Source organism: Euprymna scolopes, chromosome 6 (assembly GCF_053919585.1).
Source record: "Euprymna scolopes isolate OS-2025 chromosome 6, ASM5391958v1, whole genome shotgun sequence".
Lineage (NCBI taxonomy): Eukaryota > Metazoa > Mollusca > Cephalopoda > Sepiida > Sepiolidae > Euprymna > Euprymna scolopes.
Window position 1 is genome coordinate 127,217,091 of NC_136487.1, and position 25,100 is coordinate 127,242,190.

The window sequence follows — 25,100 nt, forward strand, 5'->3', positions numbered from 1 at the left end:
AGCACAGAATATTTACAAAACACTCTCCCCTCTCAATGTTTAGAATAGCTCTCAAAATTTCAGTACGATGCACAAGTAACAAAAATATTTCGTGGGTGATTGATCTCTTTCAATAAAAACTTGGATTGGCCAGCAAGATCACCAGTTTTAAGCTCTTATGATTTTATATATGGGAATACCCGGAGGAATATGTCTTCCAACGCCATTCTCAGACATTTGAATTTACCAAGAAATGAAGCAGAAAGAAACGATGCCAAGAAAACTTACGCAGATGACTCTATCAATCCTATGCTAACAACAGGCACCTTGACTTCTTGTCTCAGAGTAATATTTGTAGAAATATGTAGTATCTGAAGCTTTGAAGCAAGTAAACAGAAACCACGGTCGCAATTTGTATATTTCTATGCAATATTAGTTTTACTTTTTTATATCTTACCAAAATCGTGATATGTTTGTAATGGAGAGAATCTATGATTTTTACGCAAGCAACATATACTCGATTTTGCCATGCATAATGGCAATGCAAACGCTGTTAAAATAAATAGCAGGTAACTATGAAAATTAGTTGCCATTTGTCTGATGTTATTCTTAAATCTGTTAACAAAAACTATATTTTATGTTCATTTGAGAAATATTAGGTTGACAAGAAGGTTTTTGCGGATTTTTAAATTTGATGATGTATTTTAAAATTAGTCTTCGTTATACCTTTACGTTATATGTCATTTAAAAGAATTTTTTCAATCTACCCAATCGTTTAAATTACCATCGTTTTTAAACAATCATGTCTTCTTTTTAGAAAGTTGAAATTTCCGTATTTCAATTCAAGTTAGGCCGAAAAACTACTGAAAGAGCTCGCGATATCAACGAATCGTTGGGTCTAGGAACCACTACTGAACGCATAGTACAATGGTGGTTTAAAAAAGTTCGTGGCAGCGACCAGAGTCTTAAAGCGCAGTGATCAGACATCGGATGTTGACAACGATCAATTAAGAGACATAATCGAAGACAATCCACAAACAACTGTTCGAGAACTTGCTTCTGAAGTACACGTGACGTATACGACGATTTGCAACCACTTAAATGATATTAGATATACGAAAGACTTGATAACTGAGTGCCTTACGATTAGAATGACAGCCAAAAGAAACGCCGTTATGAAGTGTCATCTGCCCCAATTTTACGCAACAAGAACGTCAAATTTCTCGTTCGGGTAGTGATTTGCGATGAAAAGTGGGTTCTTTACGAAAACCGGCGACGCTCATCTAAGTGGTTAAACGCCGACGAAGCTCCACAACACTTCCTGAAGCCAGAGTTGCACAAGAAGGTCACGCTGACTGTTTGGTGGTCAGTTTTTTTTAATGCAGGCGAAGAAGTACTGTCAACAAATGGATGAAATGCATCAAAAACTTCAACAACAACACCCAGCATTAGTCAACAGAAAGGGCCCAATTCTCTTCCACAACAACGCTCGACCGCACGTTGCTAACCCGACCCTGCAGAAGTTGAATTACTTGGTCTAATAAACTCTGCCTCATCCGGCATACTCTCCAGACTTACCGACAACCACTTTATCAAACATTGGAACTTTCTGCATGAGAAATGCTTCCCAAACATAAGCGCTATCAAAAACTCCTTCAGCGACTTAATTTCCACTAGAACACAAGATTTTTACGTTACTGGTATAAATGCTCTTTTTTTTGCATTGCCAATTATAGTACTTATTTTGATGAATAAATTTTTGTTTGAACCGAGATATGTTCATCTGAAATTAAAAGTTAAAGACCGAGAGAACTTCCTTGTCAACCTGATACGACTGAAAGCAATGACGGTTAAAAGAAGGGTTCATTTTTCAAAAAGAGTTTTACCTGTGAATCTATCAATAGTTTTGTTGTATTCGCATAATACAAATATACTGAAAGCCTTAAAACTTGTTTTCTTTTAATATTAAATAATTTTCAATGTATAGAATAATATCTCATTTTTAATAGAACAATTTGCTGAAATAAAGGAAGCGACATTAGCGAAAATCTTATGCAGTGATGCTTCGACGAACGTTCCCACAAACGCTTTACAGATAAGCACTTTGCCGACGTAAGTACAAAATATTTCGTTTCTATTTAAATGTATGATTCCAGATTTAAAGCCGGAAGACTTACTCGTTCCTTATTTAAAAAAAATGTATCAAATTCTTTATTGAAATCTAAAAAAATGTTTCTTTTGCTTTTGAATGAGTGAATAGGGCAGAATCACACTGCCAGCGATTCTCGTCAGATTATTTAAGTCAAGCAATGTAGAAGTTGTAAATTTTTGATTTACCTATGTTAAGCAATATTGAGCCTAGTCAGTATCAGATGGATGACAATTTGGGAATACAAAGCGTTATATACTTATACGGTGGTTGAATCTCCTTTATATATTCAAATATTAGAAAAAAGAATATAAGTGCAGCATAACAAGAGCTTAGGATGTTTGATTCATATATGTAGTGTGGTCTCTGACCTTATTGGGGCAATTTTATGCAACGATTGCATCTTTGAGTATTTCCAAAAACTACAGCGACAATTAATATTGGGTATTTATAAAAGTACATATTATAAAGAAGAAAGAAAATGAAGGATGGGAATAAATGAAGCATTGAATGATATTAAGGCCACCAGCAAACAAGTGCTAACTTAACATAAACAATGTTTTGTAACTGTAAAAATTAAGAAAAATATAATTAAATAACAAAATATTTATAAAACTATTAGTTTATAAAAAGGTTTGGGAAATGTTCCGTGAATAAGCAGACATGGAGAGTTTGGTTATATATGTTTGTGAATCCAAATACGTGTATATGATATACAATAATAATAATAATAATAATAATAATAATAATAATAATAATAATAATAATCTTCTCTATATAAATAAAATGAACTCATTTTTTCCCGTCTGATTTTGACATTAATAGGATTAAAAATCAAGATATTTCATGCAAATATAATATGCACAAACGGCAGAACTATATCTGAGGTGTGTTATAAGCTTATTATTTCTCAAATTCCTCGATAATCTTAGATTTCTATACTTTTTCTGTTGAGAAGTCACGGCCAAAATCGGTTAAGATCAATGGAAGTGGTAAAATATTTTCTCTCTAATAAATTCCTCCTCCTCCTGCCACCACTTAACACCGTTTGGGGATCGTTCACAAGAAACAGTTGAGAAGAGAACACCGGTTTGGCTTCGTAGTTCTTTCATGTGAAGTTATTTAAAATCACTAAACTAAGCTGCAGTGCTCTGTGACGTAGTGGTTAGCGTGCTGGACAATTCACATTATATTTTCACGTTCGCGCCGACCTACCGTAGTCGTTTTTTTTTTCTTAAACAACTGGAATGGACTTTTCTTGGTGGCCGAACTGTTAACGTTGCAGATGTTTTTTTTTCACACTTTATTTTCCTACTTTTACTCATGACTCCGGGTTTGATCCTTCCTACTTACCTACCATAACATTTTTTAAAACTCCCCCCCCCGTCCCGGAAACAAACACTCGGGCAACGCCGGGTACCCCCGCTAGTATATAATAATGAGTGATAGACAATGAGATTATTAGGCACCATAGCACTGTGTGTGTTGGTTTACCTTGTTATAATTAGTGTGTGTTTGTAGATATGTGCGAAATGAAAGCGTGAGTTTTCGAAGTATTTATTTTCATCTCCCCTGGCCAAAGGCTCGGGTTAGGGTAAGTTTGAGGTACGTCCGATTGAATCTCGGGAGAACTCTTATTGTTTCCTCGTTTTGTATGGATATGTCTAAATTCATATCAGCTTGTTAAATTTTGTGTTTAAAAAGATTTTGATTGGTGTAAAACATTCAGTTATCACGTTCATGTGAAAAATTCAATTTGCTTTTTGATATGAAAAAGAAAATGTTAGGGTTAGGGTTATCCCAAACGAAGAGGAGAAAGAAAGACAGTAACTATCAAAGCCAGTCGCTTTTTTGGAGTTCATTCGAATCGCGTCTCGATCGCACTACACTCCCATCAACATAAAATCATTCAAGTAAGGTCAGGTAAAGAGTTCAATCGTAGTAAAAATTAAGTTCCAAGTTTGGAATTTTAAAAGGCAATCACCAAACACAATGTCAGATGCAACATCTAACATCTCTCAAGAATAACTTCGTAAAAATAGTACATGTACAGAAATAATGGTTTAACCTGTAGTAAATTAACCTGTAGTAAATTAACCTGTAGTAAATTAACCTGTAGTAAATTAACCTGTAGTAAAATAACCTGTAGTAAATTAACCTGTAGTAAAATAACCTGTAGTAAATTAACCTGTAGTAAATTAACCTGTAGTAAAATAACCTGTAGTAAATTAACCTGTAGTAAAATAACCTGTAGTAAATTAACCTGTAGTAAAATAACCTGTAGTAAATTAACCTGTAGTAAATTAACCTGTAGTAAATTAACCTGTAGTAAAATAACCTGTAGTAAATTAACCTGTAGTAAATTAACCTGTAGTAAATTAACCTGTAGTAAATTAACCTGTAGTAAAATAACCTGTAGTAAATTAACCTGTAGTAAAATAACCTGTAGTAAATTAACCTGTAGTAAATTAACCTGTAGTAAAATAACAGAAAAGAATGCAAAACTATTTAAAAAATAAATGCGCATAAACTAGAGAATTTCATATTTCTTTGAAATAAATTCCAACAAAAACGGAGCAGTAATAAATGGCGTTATCATATTTCATCATTTTTAATTTATTTCTTTTTTAATTTCTTCCAGAAATAAACCAAAAATGTGTTCAGAGTTTCCTGATATAAAACCGTGTACTTGGGCAAATGTTGACTGGTCTAATTGGGTAGAAAATGGTTGCAGTTCCAACAAACGTGTATTAACTCGTACTTGCAATGCTTTAGCTGGCAGTAATTGTTTCTGCTCTGGATCTGCAATCAAACTTGTGGACTGTGGAGAGGATAACAATATTGTTAACTTCGGCGATATCAAGAAAATATATGATGCGTTTTACAAAAATTTTGGTCGTGACGGCAAGCCATTGAATCCGAATAAATCAAATTTTACTGTGATTTTGAAGGAATTGAAACTATAATTCGTCTCTTATTCTTTCAAATGTTTTCGTTACTTTCAATTTTAACAATAAAAATTTGTGTGAAAATCTGATATCTAGTAAATGTTATAATCAAGTTTGTAGTATGTTAAGATTTTCAACCTGATGTACAACTGTTGTTATGTCAGAAATATTAAGAATCAAATAAAATATTGTAAGCATCTACTTTTGTATCATGTTTATCATTTTTTATATTTATAGCAAGAACAGTCATATTTTGCGTTCATTTTTCTCTGCGCACATAACAATGAAAATGCTATTCTAGACTTATCCAAGACAAATAAATAAACGCACATTAGCCTGACAGACAAATTAAAAAATATTTTTATACATAATCATGACAGATCAATAAAAATATTTTTTTTAACATTAGTTACAAACCAACGAAAATATTCCTTAAACATAATCGAGATAAACCACCGCAAATACTCTTCAAACATAAGCGCGACATACAAATACAAATTCTTTTTAAACATAAGCATAAGAGACCAAAGCAATCACTCCTTCAAACAAAAGCGCTAGACACAAACGTAAATACTATTTCAAACATTAGCGTTACTGATTAAAGCAAATATTCTTTCAAACAAATTCATTAGAGTCAACGAAAATACATATTCAAACATAAGCATTGAAACCCAACGCAAATACTCTTAAGACTTAAGCGTTACAGCTCAATGCATATACACTTTTAAACTTAAGCGTTACAGCGTAGTGCAAATACATTTGCAAACATAAGCGTTGCAAATAAACACAAATACTCTGTCAAACATAAACGTTCCAGATCAAAACAAACACCTTTCTAAGATAAGCGTGGCAGACTGATGAAGATATTCTTCCAAATATAAGTGTGGGAGACCAACGCAAATACCTCTTCAAAGTGAAAGTTATAGACTAAGGAAATATTCTTTCAACATAAAACAACGAAAATACTTGTTTAAGATTAGACGGGCGCAGATATTATTTCTACATTAGAATTACAGACCAAAGCAAATACTCTTTTATCATGGGTATTATACTACAACAAAAATACTTTTACACACATAAGTGTTACAGACCAACCAAAATACTTTTTTCAAATTTACACGTTACGGATTAACACATATACTCTTTCAAATATAAGCGTGACAGACCGACACAGATACGGAAACAATATCTCTGCCGGTCTGTCACGCTTATATTTGAGAATTACAGACAAATACAAATACTCTTTCAAAGTATAAGTTACACAGCAACCTAAATAACCCCGTGCCAGAATTATATGCAAATCGATGTTTTTGTTCTAACTCCGATAGTTTTCAATGAAAATTTGTGAAATTAAGCACGTTATATGGCAACACTAACACAAGCGCAGATCTAAAATGTTAAGCTAATCTGCACAGTAATAAACAATTAGTAGCCATTTTGGTAATTTGCATTTTTTTCGGTCTGCCAACTTCATATGCAAACCAATGCTAAAATATGATGAAGTTCTATAAGACAATCTAAACATTTATTATTCTAGGAATTTGTAAATTGAGAACAACAACAATAAAGAACAAACAACTTCAATATGGTTTCATAGTACAATCAATATCTTATATAATTGCCACTTTTATTGACAAGAGCCAGAAGCCTTTGGTCCATTGAAGATGTCAAACTTTCGATTTCATCTGATGAAATGTCTTTGGCAGCAGTCAGAATAGTATTCCAGAGGTCATCTTTGCCTTCCTCCCGAGTAAATATTTTGTTTTAAGATGCTCCACAGATTTTCGATGGGATTTAAATCCGGAGAACAGGCTGGCCATCGCATTATTTCCCCATGTCTGACAAAAACTCTCTCCAAATATTCAGTGACTATCCTTGCAGAATGAGACGGTGCATTATCATGTGTGACTACCATCTTTTTCCGGAATGTCAAATTCCTCTTCTTGTGCAAGGGTTCCAAGTGTTACTTAATGAAGTCAATGTAGAGTTTGGCGGTAATTTTCACTCCATCTGCGACTCTGAATGATTCTACCAGCTCATTGCCAATGGTTGCAGCCCAGAACACCACACCACCACCTCTTTGTTGACGCCTGATCCTTTGGGGACGTACACCCTCATTATGATATCATCCTCCCCTCCACCCATTGGGTCCATCAAGGGTCACTCGACACTTGTCGGTTAACAAAATAGTTTCAAAATTCACCTTCATGTGATCTCTTGCACACTCTATTTTCTTTTTCTTGTGGATATCCTTCAATTGAGGGCGGACCTCTGGCTTTCCAAATCTTGCAATAAACCTGCATATTTATCCAGTTAACCGTGCTCGGTAGCAATCGTAGGGCCCTTATGTGACACAATAAGAGTGTCAGACCGACGGAAATGCTTTAAAACACATAAACGTATCAGACGAATAAAAACATGAGATTTACAGACAAATACAAATACTCTTTTAGCATAAAGTTATTAACCAACGCAAGTATTAAGTGTGATAGACTAACACAAATATACGCTCAACAGAAACATGGCAGACAAACGCAAAATACTCATTCCACATAGCAGTTTGAGCCTGATGTAAATAAGTTTTGAAAATTAGTTACAGACCAATGCAGCTATTATTTTCAAATCAGCGTAATAGACCAACGCAAATATTTTTCAAGCATAAACATTTCTAACCAATGTATATTCTATTTAAACATAGATGTGACAGACCGATAATATATTTTTCACACATGAGGGATCAAAACACGTATTTCAAACATTAGCGTTACAGACCAAAGCTAATACTCTTTGAAACATAAGCGTCACAGACAGAAATACTCTTTCAAACATAAGCGTTACAGTTCAACGCCAATGCAATTGCCCCCCCCCAAGTGTTACGGCTGAACACATAGTTTTAAAACATAATACGTACAACCTAAGTTCAAATATAAGCGTTACAAATGAACACAACTACGTTTTCAAATAAAGACATGACATGCCAATGAAGATATTATGCGTGACAGGCCAACATCAAACTCTTACAATTATAGTAACCGACCAAACATTATGCGTGACAGGCCAACATCAAACTCTTACAATTATAGTAACCGATCAAACATTATGCGTGACAGGCCAACATCAAACTCTTACAATTATAGTAACCGACCAAACGCAATTACTTTTTCAAACGTAATTGACTAACTCAGATGGTCTTTCAACATAAGACTTAGAGGTGAACGCAAAAATTCTTTCACCATAAAAGTGAAAGAGCAACACAAATACTTGTTTAATATAAGAGTTAGAGAGAACGCAAATACTCTTTGAATATAAGAGTTACAAGCACACGCAAAAATTCTTTAAACATGACATTAACGGACCAACGGAAATACACTTTCAAACATAAGTGTGACAGATTAACGTCAATAATCTTTTAAACATAAATGTGACAGTAAGGTCAATACTCTTTAAACACAAGTTACAAACATGCAAATACTATTTCAACGTAAAAGACTATTTAAGAATGGCGAAGTTTACATCGACCGAAACGTTGTGAAAATGACACTCAAGATGAGAACAGTAGGCTGAAGAATCCTGTTAATACTAATAACCAATCCTCATCTCAAAGATTCAGAAAATAGTATTAAACGTTTTTAACATAAGCGTTTTTTTTTAACATAAGCGTTCTGGCCCAATGCAAATAACACTTATATGAAGTGTTATTTGCGTTGGCCTAGAATGCTTATGCTAAAAACGTTTAATATTCGTTTCTCTGAGATGAGGATTGGTTATTCGTTTCAACCCATGTCCTATCGCTTCCCAAGAATCAAAAACGTCTCGCTAAAACTAAACTCTGTCACCAAATGCCTCTCCCATTCAATCGTTACCTTAATAATCAATCGGTCGTTCGTTGTCGAAACTTGTTTTTCATTTTTGAGATGAGGATTAAGCGTTTCAACCCAGCGCAAATACTCTTTCAAACATAAACGTTACATATCAACGCAAATAGTCTGTCTAATATGCGCGTTAAAAGTTAAACCAAATACACTGGCCAATGATATGAAATACCAATGAAGATATTATTTCAAATATAGGGACACACGGAAATGCTAATTTCAAACACGAAAGTTACAGACCAACGCATATCATCTTTCAAGATAATACTTATAGACAAATACAAATGATCTTTCTTTCAAAACAAGCGTAACAGACCAACAAAGTACACATTTAACATATAAGTCAGAGGCAAACGCAAATCATTTATGAACATCAGTTACAAATCAACGCAAATACCCTCTCATTATGAGTGTCACAGACCAACAGAAATATTCTTTCAAACACAAGTGTTACAGACTACCATACATACTTTTACACACAATCATGACAGCATAATGCAATTACAGCTTAAACATAAATGTGAGAGATCAACGCAAATAATCTTTAAACATGAAAGTTTCAGATCAACGAAAATACTCTTTGAAAATAAATGTGTCAAACTAATTAAAATATTCTTTAAATAAAATCATGACAAACCAAAGAAAATACTCTTTTTAAAATCAGTGTCACCGATCAACACAAATATTTTTTCAATAAAGGAGTTACAGGCGAACGCTAGTAGTCCTTCGACATAAGAGTTAAATAATAATACAAACACTTTTAAACACAATCGTTGCAGACCAAAACACAAATACGCTTTAAATATGAGAGTTACAAACAAATGCAAGTACTTTTTCAACGTAAAAGTTAAATAGCAACGTAAATACTTTTTATAACACAAACGTGACAGGCCAACACAAATACTTTTCTACATATAGAATTACAGACCAAACACAAGAAGCGTTTCAAACCAAAGCATGGCAGACTAAAGCAAATGCATTTTCAGTTTCAGACTAATGCAAATATTTTTCCACTATGAAAGTATGTAAATCATGTTGAAAGAGTATTTGTGTTGGTCTGTAACTCTTATGTTAAACGGCCTTTTGCGTTTGTCTGTAACACTTACGTTTTAAAGAGTATTGGTGTTGATCTGTCACTCTTATTTTTAGATGGTACTTACGTTCATCTGTAAATTATGTTCAAAGAGATTTTGCTTTAACCGTAACTCACATATTGAACGAGAATTCGAGTTGGTCTATGGCTCATATTGAATGAATATTAATAAAAAACCTAGTTTGAAAATTGATTTCAGTGGAGTTTTAAAGTTGTGTTCTGTTCCGCCTACAATCTTTTGAGTCAGCTTCAATAATCTTGATAACACACACGTCCGTCTGCATAACACACTGTCTTTCAACTCGCCGGTCGCTCCTTTTTTGACTTCTTTTCTGCGTCTAATTTGCATGAAGTTCATGTTATTCACACGTGATTGTCAAATACAAAAACGAATTCACCATTTTAGCTTTTTTTCTTCTTCTTTCTTTAAGCGAATGAACACGACCCCTCCCCGCCAGTCAAGTAAGCTACGATTTTTTTACACCCCCGATCTTATGATCACAAACAGGGCAAGGAGGTAGTATCCGTCTTTGTCGGGTCTTTCTTCAAAGAGGAATGACGCGAGCCTCACTCTCATGCGTACTCTCGTCAGCATGGCGGCTTTCAATAGACACCACATCAGTTGGGAGGTTACTAGCACCGGAATCTTGATAACACACACGTCCGTCTGCATAACACACTGTCTTTCAACTCGCCGGTCGCTCCTTTTTCGACTTCTTTTCTGCGTCTAATTTGCATGAAGTTCATGTTATTCACACGTGATTGTCAAATACAAAAACGAATTCACCATTTTAGCTTTTTTTCTTCTTCTTTCTTTAAGCGAATGAACACGACCCCTCCCCGCCAGTCAAGTAAGCTACGATTTTTTTACACCCCCGATCTTATGATCACAAACAGGGCAAGGAGGTAGTATCCGTCTTTGTCGGGTCTTTCTTCAAAGAGGAATGACGCGAGCCTCACTCTCATGCGTACTCTCGTCAGCATGGCGGCTTTCAATAGACACCACATCAGTTGGGAGGTTACTAGCACCGGAATCACTGTCAAGCATCAAAATAGATTAGCTCTAACTATCCTCACAATCACTTTCTTCACTTGATAAGTGCGTCCATATTACCGGTTGAAGGTCTTTAACATGCCGAGTCATCTACTTTCACAGATTGCGGGATGATCACTTCAGTCACGCGACCCTTGTTATATTTTGTTGTGCACCTGTTACGCGGATTTTTCACCCACATGACATCTCCTCTTTCATCCTTCCCTCCAGTCACTTCTGGTTTGTGCAGTTGGTTAGCTTCAACACTTTTGACGAACATGTACGTCAGCTAGCGCGGTGGAAAGTGAAACACTATCCTTTGGGTTGACGTTGTGCGAGTAGATCGCCTCCAATATTGAAAAATTCTTTCTGGCTGCGATGGCCATGACTTCGTTCTATAATCCTGTTTCCACTCGGAGAGTAGATACATCGAAACCGCAGATGTATGCCCCAGTATTTAGCAATTTTTCCAAACCCTTTAGTGGTGAAAGAAGTAGCGTTGTTGGTCAGTATTTCCATCGCCCCCCCCTTCAAGGAAAATATTCTCCAACTGTCGCATAACTCCTTTGAGTGCCGCGTCGAGTTAAGTTAGATTGATGCGCTGAGCATCGTTAGTTGGACGTTGCCAACACGCATCCTCAATTACCATTCCATTCGTTTCCAGTGCTACTCCTGTGGCTATGCAACTCGCATCCACCTAGACTGTAATTTCTTTTGCCGTCCATACACTAGTCTGCTTCAACAGGATCCGTTTCTCGTACCTTGCTAAAAGTTTCTGCACAATATGTGACAGAGATATGCGTTTTTTATTATGTTATCCTAGCCCTTTGTTTCTGCAGTTGATAAGCGCTTGATAAATGCAACTGCCGCCCCCAGCCATCTATATACGAAGAAGTGGCCATTGGGTTTCCCACAGAGAGAAAATACACATCAACGAGTCAATTCATCAGAGGATTTGCGGAATCGGAAGTTTTCTAGACTTGCAAGCCAAGAACTCTGGTTCTGTCTCTCAGTCACACCGGATCCTTGGAAACCAAACCATAATCAAAAACATGTTTTTGCATTCGCGACGAAGGAACTGCGTTTTCATTAATGAAAATATCATCAACATATGCTGATGAGATGCTTTTGATCGTATGATTTTGAGATACGATAGCGTCTATAACAGACTTCATAATAAGTAGCGCCTCATTCAGTCCAAATCCCAACAGTGTGAGACAGAAGCGCTGGCCCCTGGAAATAACTGTTTTAAACGGTCATAGTGCCTTATCAACATGGATTTAAAGATATGCATCTCGCAGATCAATAAGCGACACATTGACTCCTTGTCGTCGCCACTCTCTTTTTTCTGCGCGCACACTTTTGCATTGGCAGTGAATGCATCTACAAACTAATTCAATTCCCAGTCGTCAAACACCAGGCTCACCTTGCTTTTGCTCCTGCACTACTACTATAATTAAGGCAATTAGACTCTTGGGTGGACTAAGTTCTTCTGAATATGGCACCAACCATCCATTCTGCTACCACTGTTGAATTTAGTTCTTATAGGTATTCCCGGCATGACAAGGCACAGTGTATTCTTGCACACTGTTATTCAATTCACTGGAATAATGCAGTTCATTCTTTGTTTCTGCGATCATAAGCCACGACATAGTTTGGCTCATCGAGATTACAGCACATCTGTTTAGACCTTCGAAACGTACTTCGCCTGATTCCATAAAATAAACTCCGCCGAGTTTCTTGATAGCATTAATCCCCAACAGTAGATCGATGACCAACAGTTGTTTATCCACGACCAACGCCTCAATGTCGACAAATGGAACTTGGACAACCTCTACATTTATTCTGCCTAATCCGCGGCAATTCAATGTCCTTCCATCAGCTGTTAGGACTCCTACTGCTTTCCACTTCCAAAAGCGAAACACGGTTTTACTCACTATAGTCTGCGAACACCTGGAAGCGATCAACGCCGTGCACTCTTGCCTATCTGTACGTACTTTTATGGAAAGGAGCTTTTTAGTGTTCAGTTTTTAAGGAGGAGAGTAATGCTAATACCTCCTCCGCTTCAGCATTTCTTTAGCGCTGCGATGATATATGACCAAGGCCAGTGCAACCGAAGCAACGTATCTCACGACGGACTTTTCGTATCTTACTGTCTGACCTCTCTTGGCAATTCTGTGAGCAGTCCTTTGCCAAGTGATTGGGACAATCACACCTGTAGCAAGTAAAAATTTTTACCGTAATTTCGCACTTAAGATTTTGAAGGATTCTGATTAAAAGTAGGCAGAAAATAAAAGCCTTACAAACAGAGAGACACAAAAAGAAAGCTACTATAAAACGCAAAAACAGTTGTCAAACCGAACCACAAGTAGAATTGGCAAATATGAACTTGGTCCGATCGTATTAGCTACTAACATTTCAGTTTCTTTACCCATATATATATATATATATATATATATATATATATATATATATATATATATATATATATATATATATATATATATATATTTACGGAGTGTTCTCGATTTTCGTAACAGAGTCTGTTTTAATATATATATATATATATATATATATATATATATATATATATATATATATATATATATATATATATATATATATATATATATATATAGTGACCGCCAAATTTACGGAGTGTTCTCGATTTTCGTAACAGAGTCTGTTTTAAAAATCTGCCAAAAATCAGGTAATTATCTAATCAATCTAAAATTTTCACCGGTTAACAAGTAAAGAATGTACGTGTATATATGCGTGTAATTTTTTTTTCACATTCCTTGTATAAATATATTTTTGGGAACTTAATTACTCCCATCCTTATTAGTCCTTTGACCTCTTAAAGTCCAAGCTATCCATTACGCCTACACTCATTTTGTTGTAAGAGGTTGAATGTGTGTAGAAAAACAAAAAACAAAACAAATTTCAAAGGGCACCTTTGATATCGAAGATTGACACCCGAAATTGGAAAGTGTTTCATTTTTTTTTAATCTTTTGCGTTTTGAAGTGTGAGATTTATTAAATATGTTATCAATAATTATTATCTTTCAGATGTGGATAAAAAGAATTTTTTTACGAAAACGCTAAAAAAATGCATAAAATCTTTAAAAATAATTTTAAAAATTTTATCGGAACTAATAAGTTCCGATTTTTCTAGCTTAATTTCCGATTCCAAACCGATTCTTTTAACCATTTTTTTTTACAATAAAAATGAAAGAAGCACAAATTGTTTTTTTTTAATTATAAGTTGTACCTTAACAACATAAGACTGAGAACGGCCACAGAATGAGTTAAATCATACAGATTTAACATAGATTCCCAAAGTTTAATTTATTTTATTTATTGGTCATTTATCCAGAGATTACTTCCTTTATAAAATTTCGCATCTATTCGCTAAATATCTATATGTCTCCATTCGAGGGAACACTTGATTATTGAAAGGTTTTAATTGCTCTGAACGGGGTTTTTAAATTTCGTTGACACCAGCTGTACATTGGCGGTATCTAACATCGGTTTCTTCTGAAATAATTAAAGTTTTATGGCACTTGTCTTTGGACGCAAGTGAAAAATATAGATGAAAATCTCCGACGAGTTCATCAAAATCTTGAATAAGATACTTAAAGATTTTCTTAATTAAAAAGGAAATTATATATGCTTTTAAACATACACGTACCCTAAAAAGAAGAATGGGATTGGGACATTTATTATTATAATTAACAGAAAATGAAAAGAAATGATAAACAAATATGCAGTAAATAAATCTTACCAAAGGCAAGATTATTCTACCTATCTAAATATATTTGTATTTAAACTTCTTTAAAAGTGTGTTTTTGGTTCAAAACAAACTTATTGTCTCCTCTTTGAGTTTAAAAAACAGGTGCCCAATAACGAAAGGACCATTGATAACCGCTCCAAATTGAAAATTTAACAAACGCTGGTAGAAACACACAAATACATGTTTACAATTAATCTAAAATGTTATGCGGTACGCGTATTTTGTTTATTTTTTCGATTTTTGAGCGATTAAGCAAGAATGGGCCGGAAATGAGTATCATTTTACGAAACAGTTTTCCTACGCGAAACATTAAAATAATTTTTTTTTTTTTTTTTTTTCGTCATATGATCATGTAAAAATATAGAATCCGATTTTGGGGAAGTGATTTAGCTAAAAGAATTAATATATTTGCTGCTGCTGTTATTATTATTATTATTATTATTATTATTATTATTATTATTATTATTATTATTATTATTAGTAGTAGTAGTAGTAGTAGTAGTATCTGTAATTTGTTGCTTTTTTACAGGTAACACTAATAAATATGATAATCGACCAAATGTGTATAATTGTGAGGAGAAAATATGAACATTTTTTTTCAAAGAGGGAGGTACAGAATAGTTAAGAGAAATCCCTCATAATGTCAAGAATGCTTTTCTAAATAGTACGCTATTATGTAGAAACTCATTTTTCACATAGGACGAGCTTTTTTAACTATTATCTCCCTACACTGTTTTTCTTATTTAGCATACCAATCGTCGGGTAATTCTTTTTTGGCACGCCAGCACGTCTGATTTCAATACCTATTTTGTTTCACCAAAAAGTACGCCAGTGGGACAAATTTAATTTCGTTATAAAAAAATTCTACAAAAATTAAACAACCTTATTTTTATATTTTTATCTAGCGAATAAACATAAAAGTATATATATGAAAAACCGGTGCTCGGTAAAAATGGCACCGGTAGAAATGGCACCGGTAAAAATGGCACTGGTAAAAATGGCACCGGTAAAAATGGCACCGGTAAAATTGGCACCGGTAAAAATGGCACAAGTGAATAACTAGGTAAAAATGGCACCAAAAGGTGCTACTGAAGCTATGGGGTCCCAAATTCTAACCTCATTTTGGGTTTTGTAAAAGTTCCTATTTTCTTGCTGTCAACGAGGGCAGAGTTAGACACAAGGTCGATTTTTAATATCCAGCCCCCCCAAAAAAAGGGGCAGTTTTCATCGGAATAAAAGATTACAATTACCTCAGTTTATCTAAAGGTTCTTATTTAATTGCACCTCGCTAGGGCAAAGTCTCCATTGCCGACATGTTGCAATGCAGGAGTCCCATAAAAAAGAAACAACACTAAGTGTACATAAATTACGAGGAACGAATAACATAATGTTGATTTCTGATTTCAATATCAGAAGCCGTCATCAAATGGACTGTTCCTCGCTATAATTCTTTATGCCTAAGTTATTTTGTTTGTATTTTTGAAAAATATATAAACTGCTTATTTTTATTTTATTTTTACTTTTAGCATATCTTGCGTTTGGTAGCATTTATTTGTTGTATATTTTACTTTTTCATTTTGTTGTCTATAGTAATAAATGTTCGATAATTCTTATTTCTAAGGCATTTATTAGTATAGACATCGAATCGAATATATGGTAAAGAAACAAATAAATAGAAGTAACTAATTAAAATAAAAGGAACTTGTTTGTAAATAAGGGAGATTTTAAAAATTTATTTCTGCCCAGTGTTCAACTTATAATAGGGGAGAAGAGGTGAATGAATTACCACACAGATGAAAAAAGTTATTTCTGACACCTGTGACGTAATAGCACTTTGGGAAATCTCAAAAAACGAGATTCGCATTTAGGGTCTATTTAAATTTGACAAACTTCTCATTATTTTCTGTAACACCGGTGACGTCGCAGTACATGACCTAACTTTTGGAAAACTCAAAACGAGGGTAAAATTTGAGACCAGATCGGTCGTCTAGCACCCTTTTTAATTCGACAAATTTCGCACGTTTTCCCATTTTAATATACTGTGAGATATTCATGCATGTTCTCGTTTTGTCATTTTTCTCATTAATCCATTACGTGCCATTTTTACCGGTGCCATTTTTACCTATTTATTCACTTGTGCCATTTTTACCGGTGCCATTTTTACCGGTGCCATTTTTACCAGTGCCATTTTTACCGGTGCCATTTTTACCAGTGCGATTTTTACCGGTGCGATTTTTACCGGTGCCATTTTTACCTAAATTCATGAAAAACCACGAACGGAGCTGAAGTCGATGTTTTGCTTCTAAAACAAAACTAACTTTTTTTGATAAATCTATATGTAGTGTATCGGAAAATATTTTTTCTATAGAATAAAAATGAATAAAGTTTATTTTTACAACATTTTTTTATACATTTATCTAAACACGAAATCACGTATGATAAACCACGTTTATTATTTTTAAAGATGTAACTTATATTTTAATGCACCTATTAAAAAAACATGATTCTCAATTTTTAGGCGATTGCATGTAAACAACTTAGATATTTTAGTGGTAAAAATAAAGTAAAACACCAAACAATTTAATGCAAACTGATCACATATTATTGATCAGACAATGTTTTAAGGACATAAAATCAACTTTATTCATTTGAAATCTTGGTCCTGGATATGACCTTAAACTATATCCAGTGGTGAGGCTCTGGCTTGCGGGCTTTAGGGAGTGTGGAGCCACACTCCCTAAAGACCGCAAGCCTCACATGAAATATTTGAAATGTGATGAGAAGACAACACTAAAGTAGAGCTGCGCCAGAAAAAATGTCCAGGCATTTAAAATCTTTTTCATATTAAACTGTGAAGTCTTTAATAATGGCCGTTTATCAAATAGGTGCAAAAAGCTTTTTAAAATCTGTGATATTGAATAGGCAAGTTAACTCTAGAATATTTATTTTGTTTACCAAAAAATCCAATAAAAACTAATTTAATTAGGCTTAGAGAGTCAATGCTACATGTAGGAATGTGATGCATTTTATTTGAGGTTTTCTTCATCAAACATGCTTGGAATAACAATTGCCACAGTCATAAAGGATTTCCAGTTATTACTTTTGCAGTCCTTCTGTCTATCCTCTTTTCAATTTGAAACATTTCGAATCATTTTTTGTTTTGTGCTTATTTTATTTTTACCACTAAATTTTTCAAGCTGTTTATATGTAATCGCCTAAAAAAAGGAGAATCGTGTTTTTCTTTTCGGATTTTAAAAATAATAAACGTGGTTTTTCATGGATCGATATAAAAAATGGCACCAGAAAAAATGGCGCGGTAAAAGTGGCACCACTATAAATGGCAAAAGTGAATGAATAGCACTTTGAAAAGTAGGACCATTTGAGAAATGTAGGCTAAGCTCCCATTTTCCTAGTTTAAAATAGGGCTAAGCCCCATTAACTTTGGTTTGGAAAAAGTCGGTTTAGTTAGGTTCAAATTCTGTAGAAGCACCAAAAAATTATTATAACGTTTTATTTAATAATTATTTTATCATAAATATTTATGCATAATAATCTGAAAAAAAATCTAAATAAAATTTTACATCTGCCATATTTACCTAAATTCAATTTATTTTTTTTAAGTTTTAAAAATGGAAACTTAATTCAAAGATTTACTTACTGGCAGTCACTGCTTTTAATTTTTTTTTTCCACCAAACGATTTTTACTTATTAAAAAGCATGATATTATAGAGAAAATAGGCAAAATTGAATTAAAAATTTATATTTACAAATAATTAATTAAAACTGTTTTAATACGAAAAGTTTGTTTGAAACGTTTATTCGGTTTGAAAAACAAGTAGTATCGAACATTACATGAGAATAAGAAAAAAAAATGACAGTCACGATAGGGTCATATCTTTCAGGTCTTGATAATGATTTAAAAATATATAATAAGACAAATTACTGGTTGAAATCCACACAATAAAAGTTATTGACCGTGCTGAAATAATAACATTATTATTTAGAAAGAAACCCTTAATATGAAAAGGAAGGTTCGCCTAACAATTTAATAAATTAACTTGGGAAATTGAAACTCTTGCCGGAAGTTATATTACTGATCAAGTTTAATATCAGGAAAAGGGTCTGACCAAATACCATTTGCTGCTAACTTTCAGAGGAGGGGCTAGCTATGGGCTCGCCATTATCACCAGTGATGGCGAACATATACATGGAATACTTCGAAGACATGGCCTTAGGTTCAGCTCCCTTAAAGCCAACCATGTGGCTAAGATACGTTGATGACACCTTCATACTCTGGCCCCATCAGGAAGACATCCAGGCTCTCCTAGACCATGTGAACTCAATAAGACCATCGATACAGTTCAGAATCGAGAAAGAAAAATATAACCAACTGGCTTTCCTTGATATAATCATATCACGCACAGAGCATGGGGTTAAGACATCCGTATATCGCAAGCCTACCTTCACCGGACAATACCTTAACTTCAACTCCCATAACCCATACAGTATCAAACATGGAATCGCACGCTGCCTACAACATCGAGCAGAGACAATAAGTAGCGACACCATTACATACCATCAAGAAATGGTCAGGTTGAAGAATACCCTCAAGTACCCCGATAGCATACTATTCACCAGACGTGTTAATAGTATAAGAGAGGAGAATGAAACCCAAAAACCACCAGCGGTCTGCCTACCATACATACGAGGCATCTCCGAAAAGATTAAGAGAATATGTGCCCCCTACAACATCAGGACGGTATTCAAGAGCGAGTCAACACTCAGACGACACCTGGTACGAGTGAAGCCCCGCATGGAGGAGAATATGACCAAAAACTGCATATACTCCATCCCATGCAGTTGCAGAAAGGTTTACAAGGGTGAAACATGCCGCCCCCTCAAAGTAAGGGTGGAAGAACACCGAAAAGCGGGAACTAAATGGGAGATGGAAAAATCGGGTATAGCCAACCATGTCAGGATGGAGAGGGGGGACCATCGCCCCCTATGGGATGAAGTAAAAATAATAAACAGAGAGACCCACTGGAAAGAGGGAAAACTTAAAGAAACAGCTCACATGCCTGGACATAACAACCTACTGAGCAAACCAAGCGTAGAGCTGAATGCAATTTGGACACCTCTAATAGAGAGAGAAAACCTTGAATAACAACATAGGTTTAACATTAACAAAAAACAAAATAAAACAACGAAGAATTGTCCTAGTGACATATGGCCGAGTGGTCCTAGACGTTGTATCAATGTTTACAGTTACCCAAAGGTGCTGAGTTCAATCCTGAACGAAGGCAGTGAAAAGTAACATTCAAAACAGAGAATCAGCAACTATGTCCCAGAGCCTAGCTGGAGTCCAAACACGGTACCCCCGTAATAATATTAATAATAAAGGGTTGGGTTCGAGACTCCTAACAAACGGTTCCCCAGTTCGATACAAAACACCTGATGAAGGCCGGAAGACAAAACGGCCGAAACGTTGTGACTATAACAACCAAGATGAGGAAGTCGGTCCGACAATCTCAATAAATTGTAGTCTACATTGCAAAATAGAGAACCTTATATTAATTTTATACAATTATTTTTCTACTAGCAAAGATACCCGTGCTTCGCACGGAGCTTTATTGCGCACTCGGGTACCAAAATCTGTGGGCACCTTTCCAGTAAGTTGATGTTGTAAGAGCAACGATTGCATAAGGTGATTAACATTTTAACTACCTCTTGTAGTGACTGAAATTCAATCAGGAACTTCACAAAACATTTTCATCAAAAAAGAAGGTTACTTGATGTTACATAGTAAATTTTTCATTGAAGTAATTTTCAACTCTTGCTTAAATTTTATCTTGCACATTCAATACTAAAAACTTACCACAATCAGATCATGTCAGTTTTTCCTCATATCCATTTCTCGAACTTTTCACTGAAGAGCCTCAGGGTAAACTACATTTCTGCTGCTTTGATTTGGAGCCAGAATGTAGAGTTTTTCTGAACTTCCTGTCCGGCTGATGGAGACGTAGAACATACCGTGACTGAAGCAGTCTGATGTCAAGTCTACGCCAATGGTGTCAAATGTCTGACCTTGACTTTTGTTTATGCTCATTGCAAAACACACCTTCACAGAAAATTGGAGTCTCCGGAATTTAAATGGAAGTTCTGAGTCCGATGGAACTAAGGGGATCCTTGGCAGTAGAACGGTTTCGCCTTTGTAGGGACCACAGGAAATGGTGGCCTCAAGTACATTGGTGTGCAATCTGGTGATAACACATCTGGTTCCGTTTGTTGTTTTTGGCGGTTCCAAGGATCGAAGAATCATGATTGGCGATCCAATTTTGAGATTTAAAATGTGTGGAGGCATTCCAGATATCTCCAAAGAGTTTAAAAACTCCACAGGGTAGTGAACAGCTTCATATTCATTAGTAGCCGAATCAACTGACTTGTATTGCTTTGTGTCTTCTGGAAATTCATCCATTATTGAATTGTTCAAATGATTCACATTGCTGTTTAATGGCGAAATAATAGCCCTCTCAGCAAGCCAATCCGGTGATTTTCCATTGTTTTGCAGGTCTGGGTACACTTTGTCTTTCAGTTGCTTCTGATTACCGACACATTTACCAAGCGCAGTTGGAATCTTAATTGTGTCAGGTGAAGAAGTGATAGGAAACTGACCATTACCGATTTGGAGAAGCAATTTTGAGAAGTCTGCTGCAGCTGTGTTATCAGAGATATAGGCTCTCATATTAGTAGTCAGTCTCTTCACTATAACGTGCCTCCAGAGATAGGATTGTTTCAAACTTGCATTGACAATGTTAGCCTTTGTGCCATTTTTAACCACTGGGAGGATTTGACGGAAATCACCGCAAAATAAGGTTGGAATGCCACCCATGGGATTCTTGTTTCCTGTGATGTCTTGCAGTGTTCGGTCAATTGCTTCATAAGCACTCTTGTGCGTCATTGGGGCTTCGTCTACAATGATTGCAGAGGTGTCTCTAATTACATTTGCCAAGGCTGAGTTACCAGTAATTTTGCAAACTGGCTGATCCATTCGATGAGTATCCAAGGGTACTTTAAAAGTGCTGTGAAGAGTGCGGCCACCTTGTAGTAGAGTAGCAGCAATGCCACTGGATGCTGTTGCAAGCACAATCTTTCTCATGGATCTAATCTTTGCAAGGATCAAATTGATTACAAAAGTCTTGCCCGTACCACCTGGAGCATCAAGAAACATAATGTTTTTGTTCATCTCACCTTGTGCTTCCAACATTGCCATGAATGAATTGTAAACTTCTCTTTGAGAATCGGTCAGTTTTTCTTGCATATTTTCTGCTTGTAGGGAAAGTTCTTCAAGATTATAAGTAACTTCACGTTGATACTCTCTCGCGAGTCTTTCATCTCTCCCTTGCGTTGGTGCAGGTAATCCATAGCTTGCCAATGGTTGACCGCACATAACGAGAACTTTTTCTTCAATTAGACAAAGAGTTTTATTGTAGATGTCCTCATTAAAATCTGCTTCTGGATTGTTAACTTCTTGCCTGTATCTGTGAAGAATGTCTTCAGATATTACATCACGAAAAGCCATCCAGATCTCAAGAGGATTGCTTGGCTCACAGGCTGTTAAAATTATCACAAATAGGCTTCGCAAATTTGAAGGTGATTGAGTGGCACTTGCCTCTCCTACTGCTTGATGCAAGTGATGGTCATTTTCTAGAAGGCCTCGAACAAGGCACGCTGCTCTGTATGTTTCAAACACCTGACCATTGTATGCTCGCAAATCTTGAAATGAAGTTGGACCAGCAACCTCATTGAGCAACAGGCGTAAGAAATAACACTCCCCTGCTTTTGGACTAATCGTGTAGATTCTCCCAATGCATGGTGCCTTCCATACATTTTCAGTACCTTCAACTTGTACCCCACGCATTCTTCTCATCCATTTCTTTGTCGATTTGTTCCAAGTGTAAAACTCAGGGACTTCTACGTATTTGAGACCCCTTGCAAAGTCATCCTCATGGCAGAGTTGAAAAAATGCTGTCAAAGTTGTGGCAGGCGGTGGACCTTGGGCTCGTTCCAGAGCAGTATCAGCTGAGAACATGACACGCTGCCCATTTTCAAGATGAACAGAAAGTTGTACAATTGGGGGGAAATGTTCATGGATGGGATGTTCCAATATCCTCCAGGCCGCCTCTGAACTGCCGACATACCTTGCATTCTGGAACTGCTGGATCTCATCCACAATGTGACTTTGTACTTGGCCTTGTTGGTTAGCTGCTCCATCAGTTCTTTGTAGTTCAAACACTGCTTGATCACATCCTTTATTCACGTATTTGAGGACATATTTGATGCTTTGGATCGAGCTGCAAATTTCTACGTTAATGTGAGCGTTGAACTGCTGAAGGAGGACCTTGTTGTACGGAACAATCCACTGGTTTGTTATTTCTTGATTAACATACCGACCATTTCTCTTCATCCTTATTTTACCAGTCTGGCCTCCATCTTCTGGTTTTCTTCGCCTGTACTTGGGGTAAGAGTCTTGGCCTTGCTCGGTACACTGAAGAAATTCTTTTGGGTATTTTTGAACATTTGTTGTCAATCATACATGGACAATTTGGATTAAATGGTCCACAAGGTCCATGCACCATATGTGCCATCACTTTAGCATGAAGATCAGGATCTTCCTCTTTGTCAGGGATCTCTGCATATCTGCAGAGATCCATTTTTTCTGGTAGAAGTTTGTCCTCTGGGGCCTGCCAGGTGAGGATGTGTGCATGCGGCAGTCCTCTTTTTTGATATTCAATACTGTACAGGAAAGCCCTCAACCTGCCAAATCCTCCCTTTTTAATAAATTCAAGTAACTTTTTTAGCTTCTGCCTGAAAACCCTGGCAACAATATCTGGACGATCCTGAGGGTCTTGCCCTTGAAGACAATTTTCTATAATTTCTGTCCACTTTGGATTTGTTGTGAACGTGATGAAGAGGTCGGCTCGGCCCATTCGCCGAACATATGCCATGGCATCACTTTGACGCTCAAACATGTATCGAGGGCCTCCTGTATAAGTTGCCGGAAGTACAACTCGTTGACCAAACTGTTCTGGATTCCCATCCTCCCTAAGAATTGAATCTCTCAAGTTGCTATAATTGTCAGCTCTCAGGGTCTGTTGCTCACGCCTCAGGAACTGTAAACGTTCTGTTTCAATCTTGCAGTACACATCCACCAGCCATTGTTGAAATAGCCTTCGGTACCAGAGAAAATAGTTTCCAGGCCGAGTCATTAAATGGTACGAATAAAATTGCTGTTGGGTAACTTTTCGCCCATTGGATGCCTTCATGTAGATGTTGTAAGATGGAGAACCATAGGGGTACATTAACGGGTACATTAAAGTATCGTAGAGGGGATGTAGTTCGGAGATCCATTTTAATGTATCATTTCTAAAACGCAAGACAATATCCCGGTTAGCTGTTGGTTCATTCTCCATTAATATTCCAATCTCATACGTTGTTGTTGGAGCATTGAATCGCCGTGGATGCTCTTCTTGCGGCCTTCGGTCTTCCCTTATGACAACTTTATGTTCTACCAAGTGTTCTTCTTCAATCCTCTCCTTTGTTGTTTTCAGCTGACAAATGAAGCTGTTGTTCTCATGTAAAAATTCAGTCAGACTTTGGAGAATGTCTCTATTGAGTCTACTGTCACGTCCCCGATTATGTAGTTCCTCTTCCAGACTATCCAAGAAGTAGACTTGAATAAACTTTGCTGTTTCATCTTCAGGTGGTAAAAGACTCCCAATCTGGTGGCAAACCTGGCCTCGAATTCTAAAAGAAGGATTCCACCCATGTACTGCCGCAATTTTGTGACCAAATGATGTCATTGCAAAACAATTGTTATAACTGCGTAGATTTTGCAGAAAATCTTTAGAGATGGGACCATTGCCGGAGAGCAAATCTTGAAGCAACTGAGGCAGTGGTGGAAAGCTATCAAGCACAACTTTGCCAGAAGAACAACAACAATCAGGGGTTTCTCCTTTAAATTTTACAGCTGAGCAATGTTGACATACTTTGTTCATTTTTCCTATATCAGCTGTAGTGAGAGAGTCATTTTTGTTGTAGAGCAATCCTTTTCTATTGCAGTGTTCTATTTCATGGTGTCTCAAAGCAGTCATTCGTTGTCTAGCTGCCTCGTTTTCTGTCAATTGCTGGGGCAAAGTCATACTCTCTCTCCATGCAGCCTCTCGTTGCCCTTGG

The 25,100-nt window shown here is 36.0% G+C and overlaps 2 protein-coding genes across 12 annotated transcripts in view; one reads left to right on the top strand and one right to left on the bottom strand.

Moving 5' to 3' along the window:
• Positions 1–5,277, top strand: part of LOC145277947 (salivary peroxidase/catechol oxidase-like) — a 65,115-nt gene extending 59,838 nt beyond the window's left edge. The window contains exons 14-15 of the mRNA XM_080130034.1: positions 1,989–2,091; positions 4,770–5,277. Coding sequence (XP_079986160.1) covers positions 1,989–2,091; positions 4,770–5,094 — 428 coding nt within the window. The 3' untranslated portion in view covers positions 5,095–5,277. The remainder of the gene's footprint in view (positions 1–1,988; positions 2,092–4,769) is intronic.
• The window catches only part of LOC145277948 (uncharacterized), a 163,530-nt gene that overhangs the window by 69,358 nt on the left and 69,072 nt on the right, over positions 1–25,100 (bottom strand). The gene's annotated exons all lie outside the window — the stretch shown is intronic.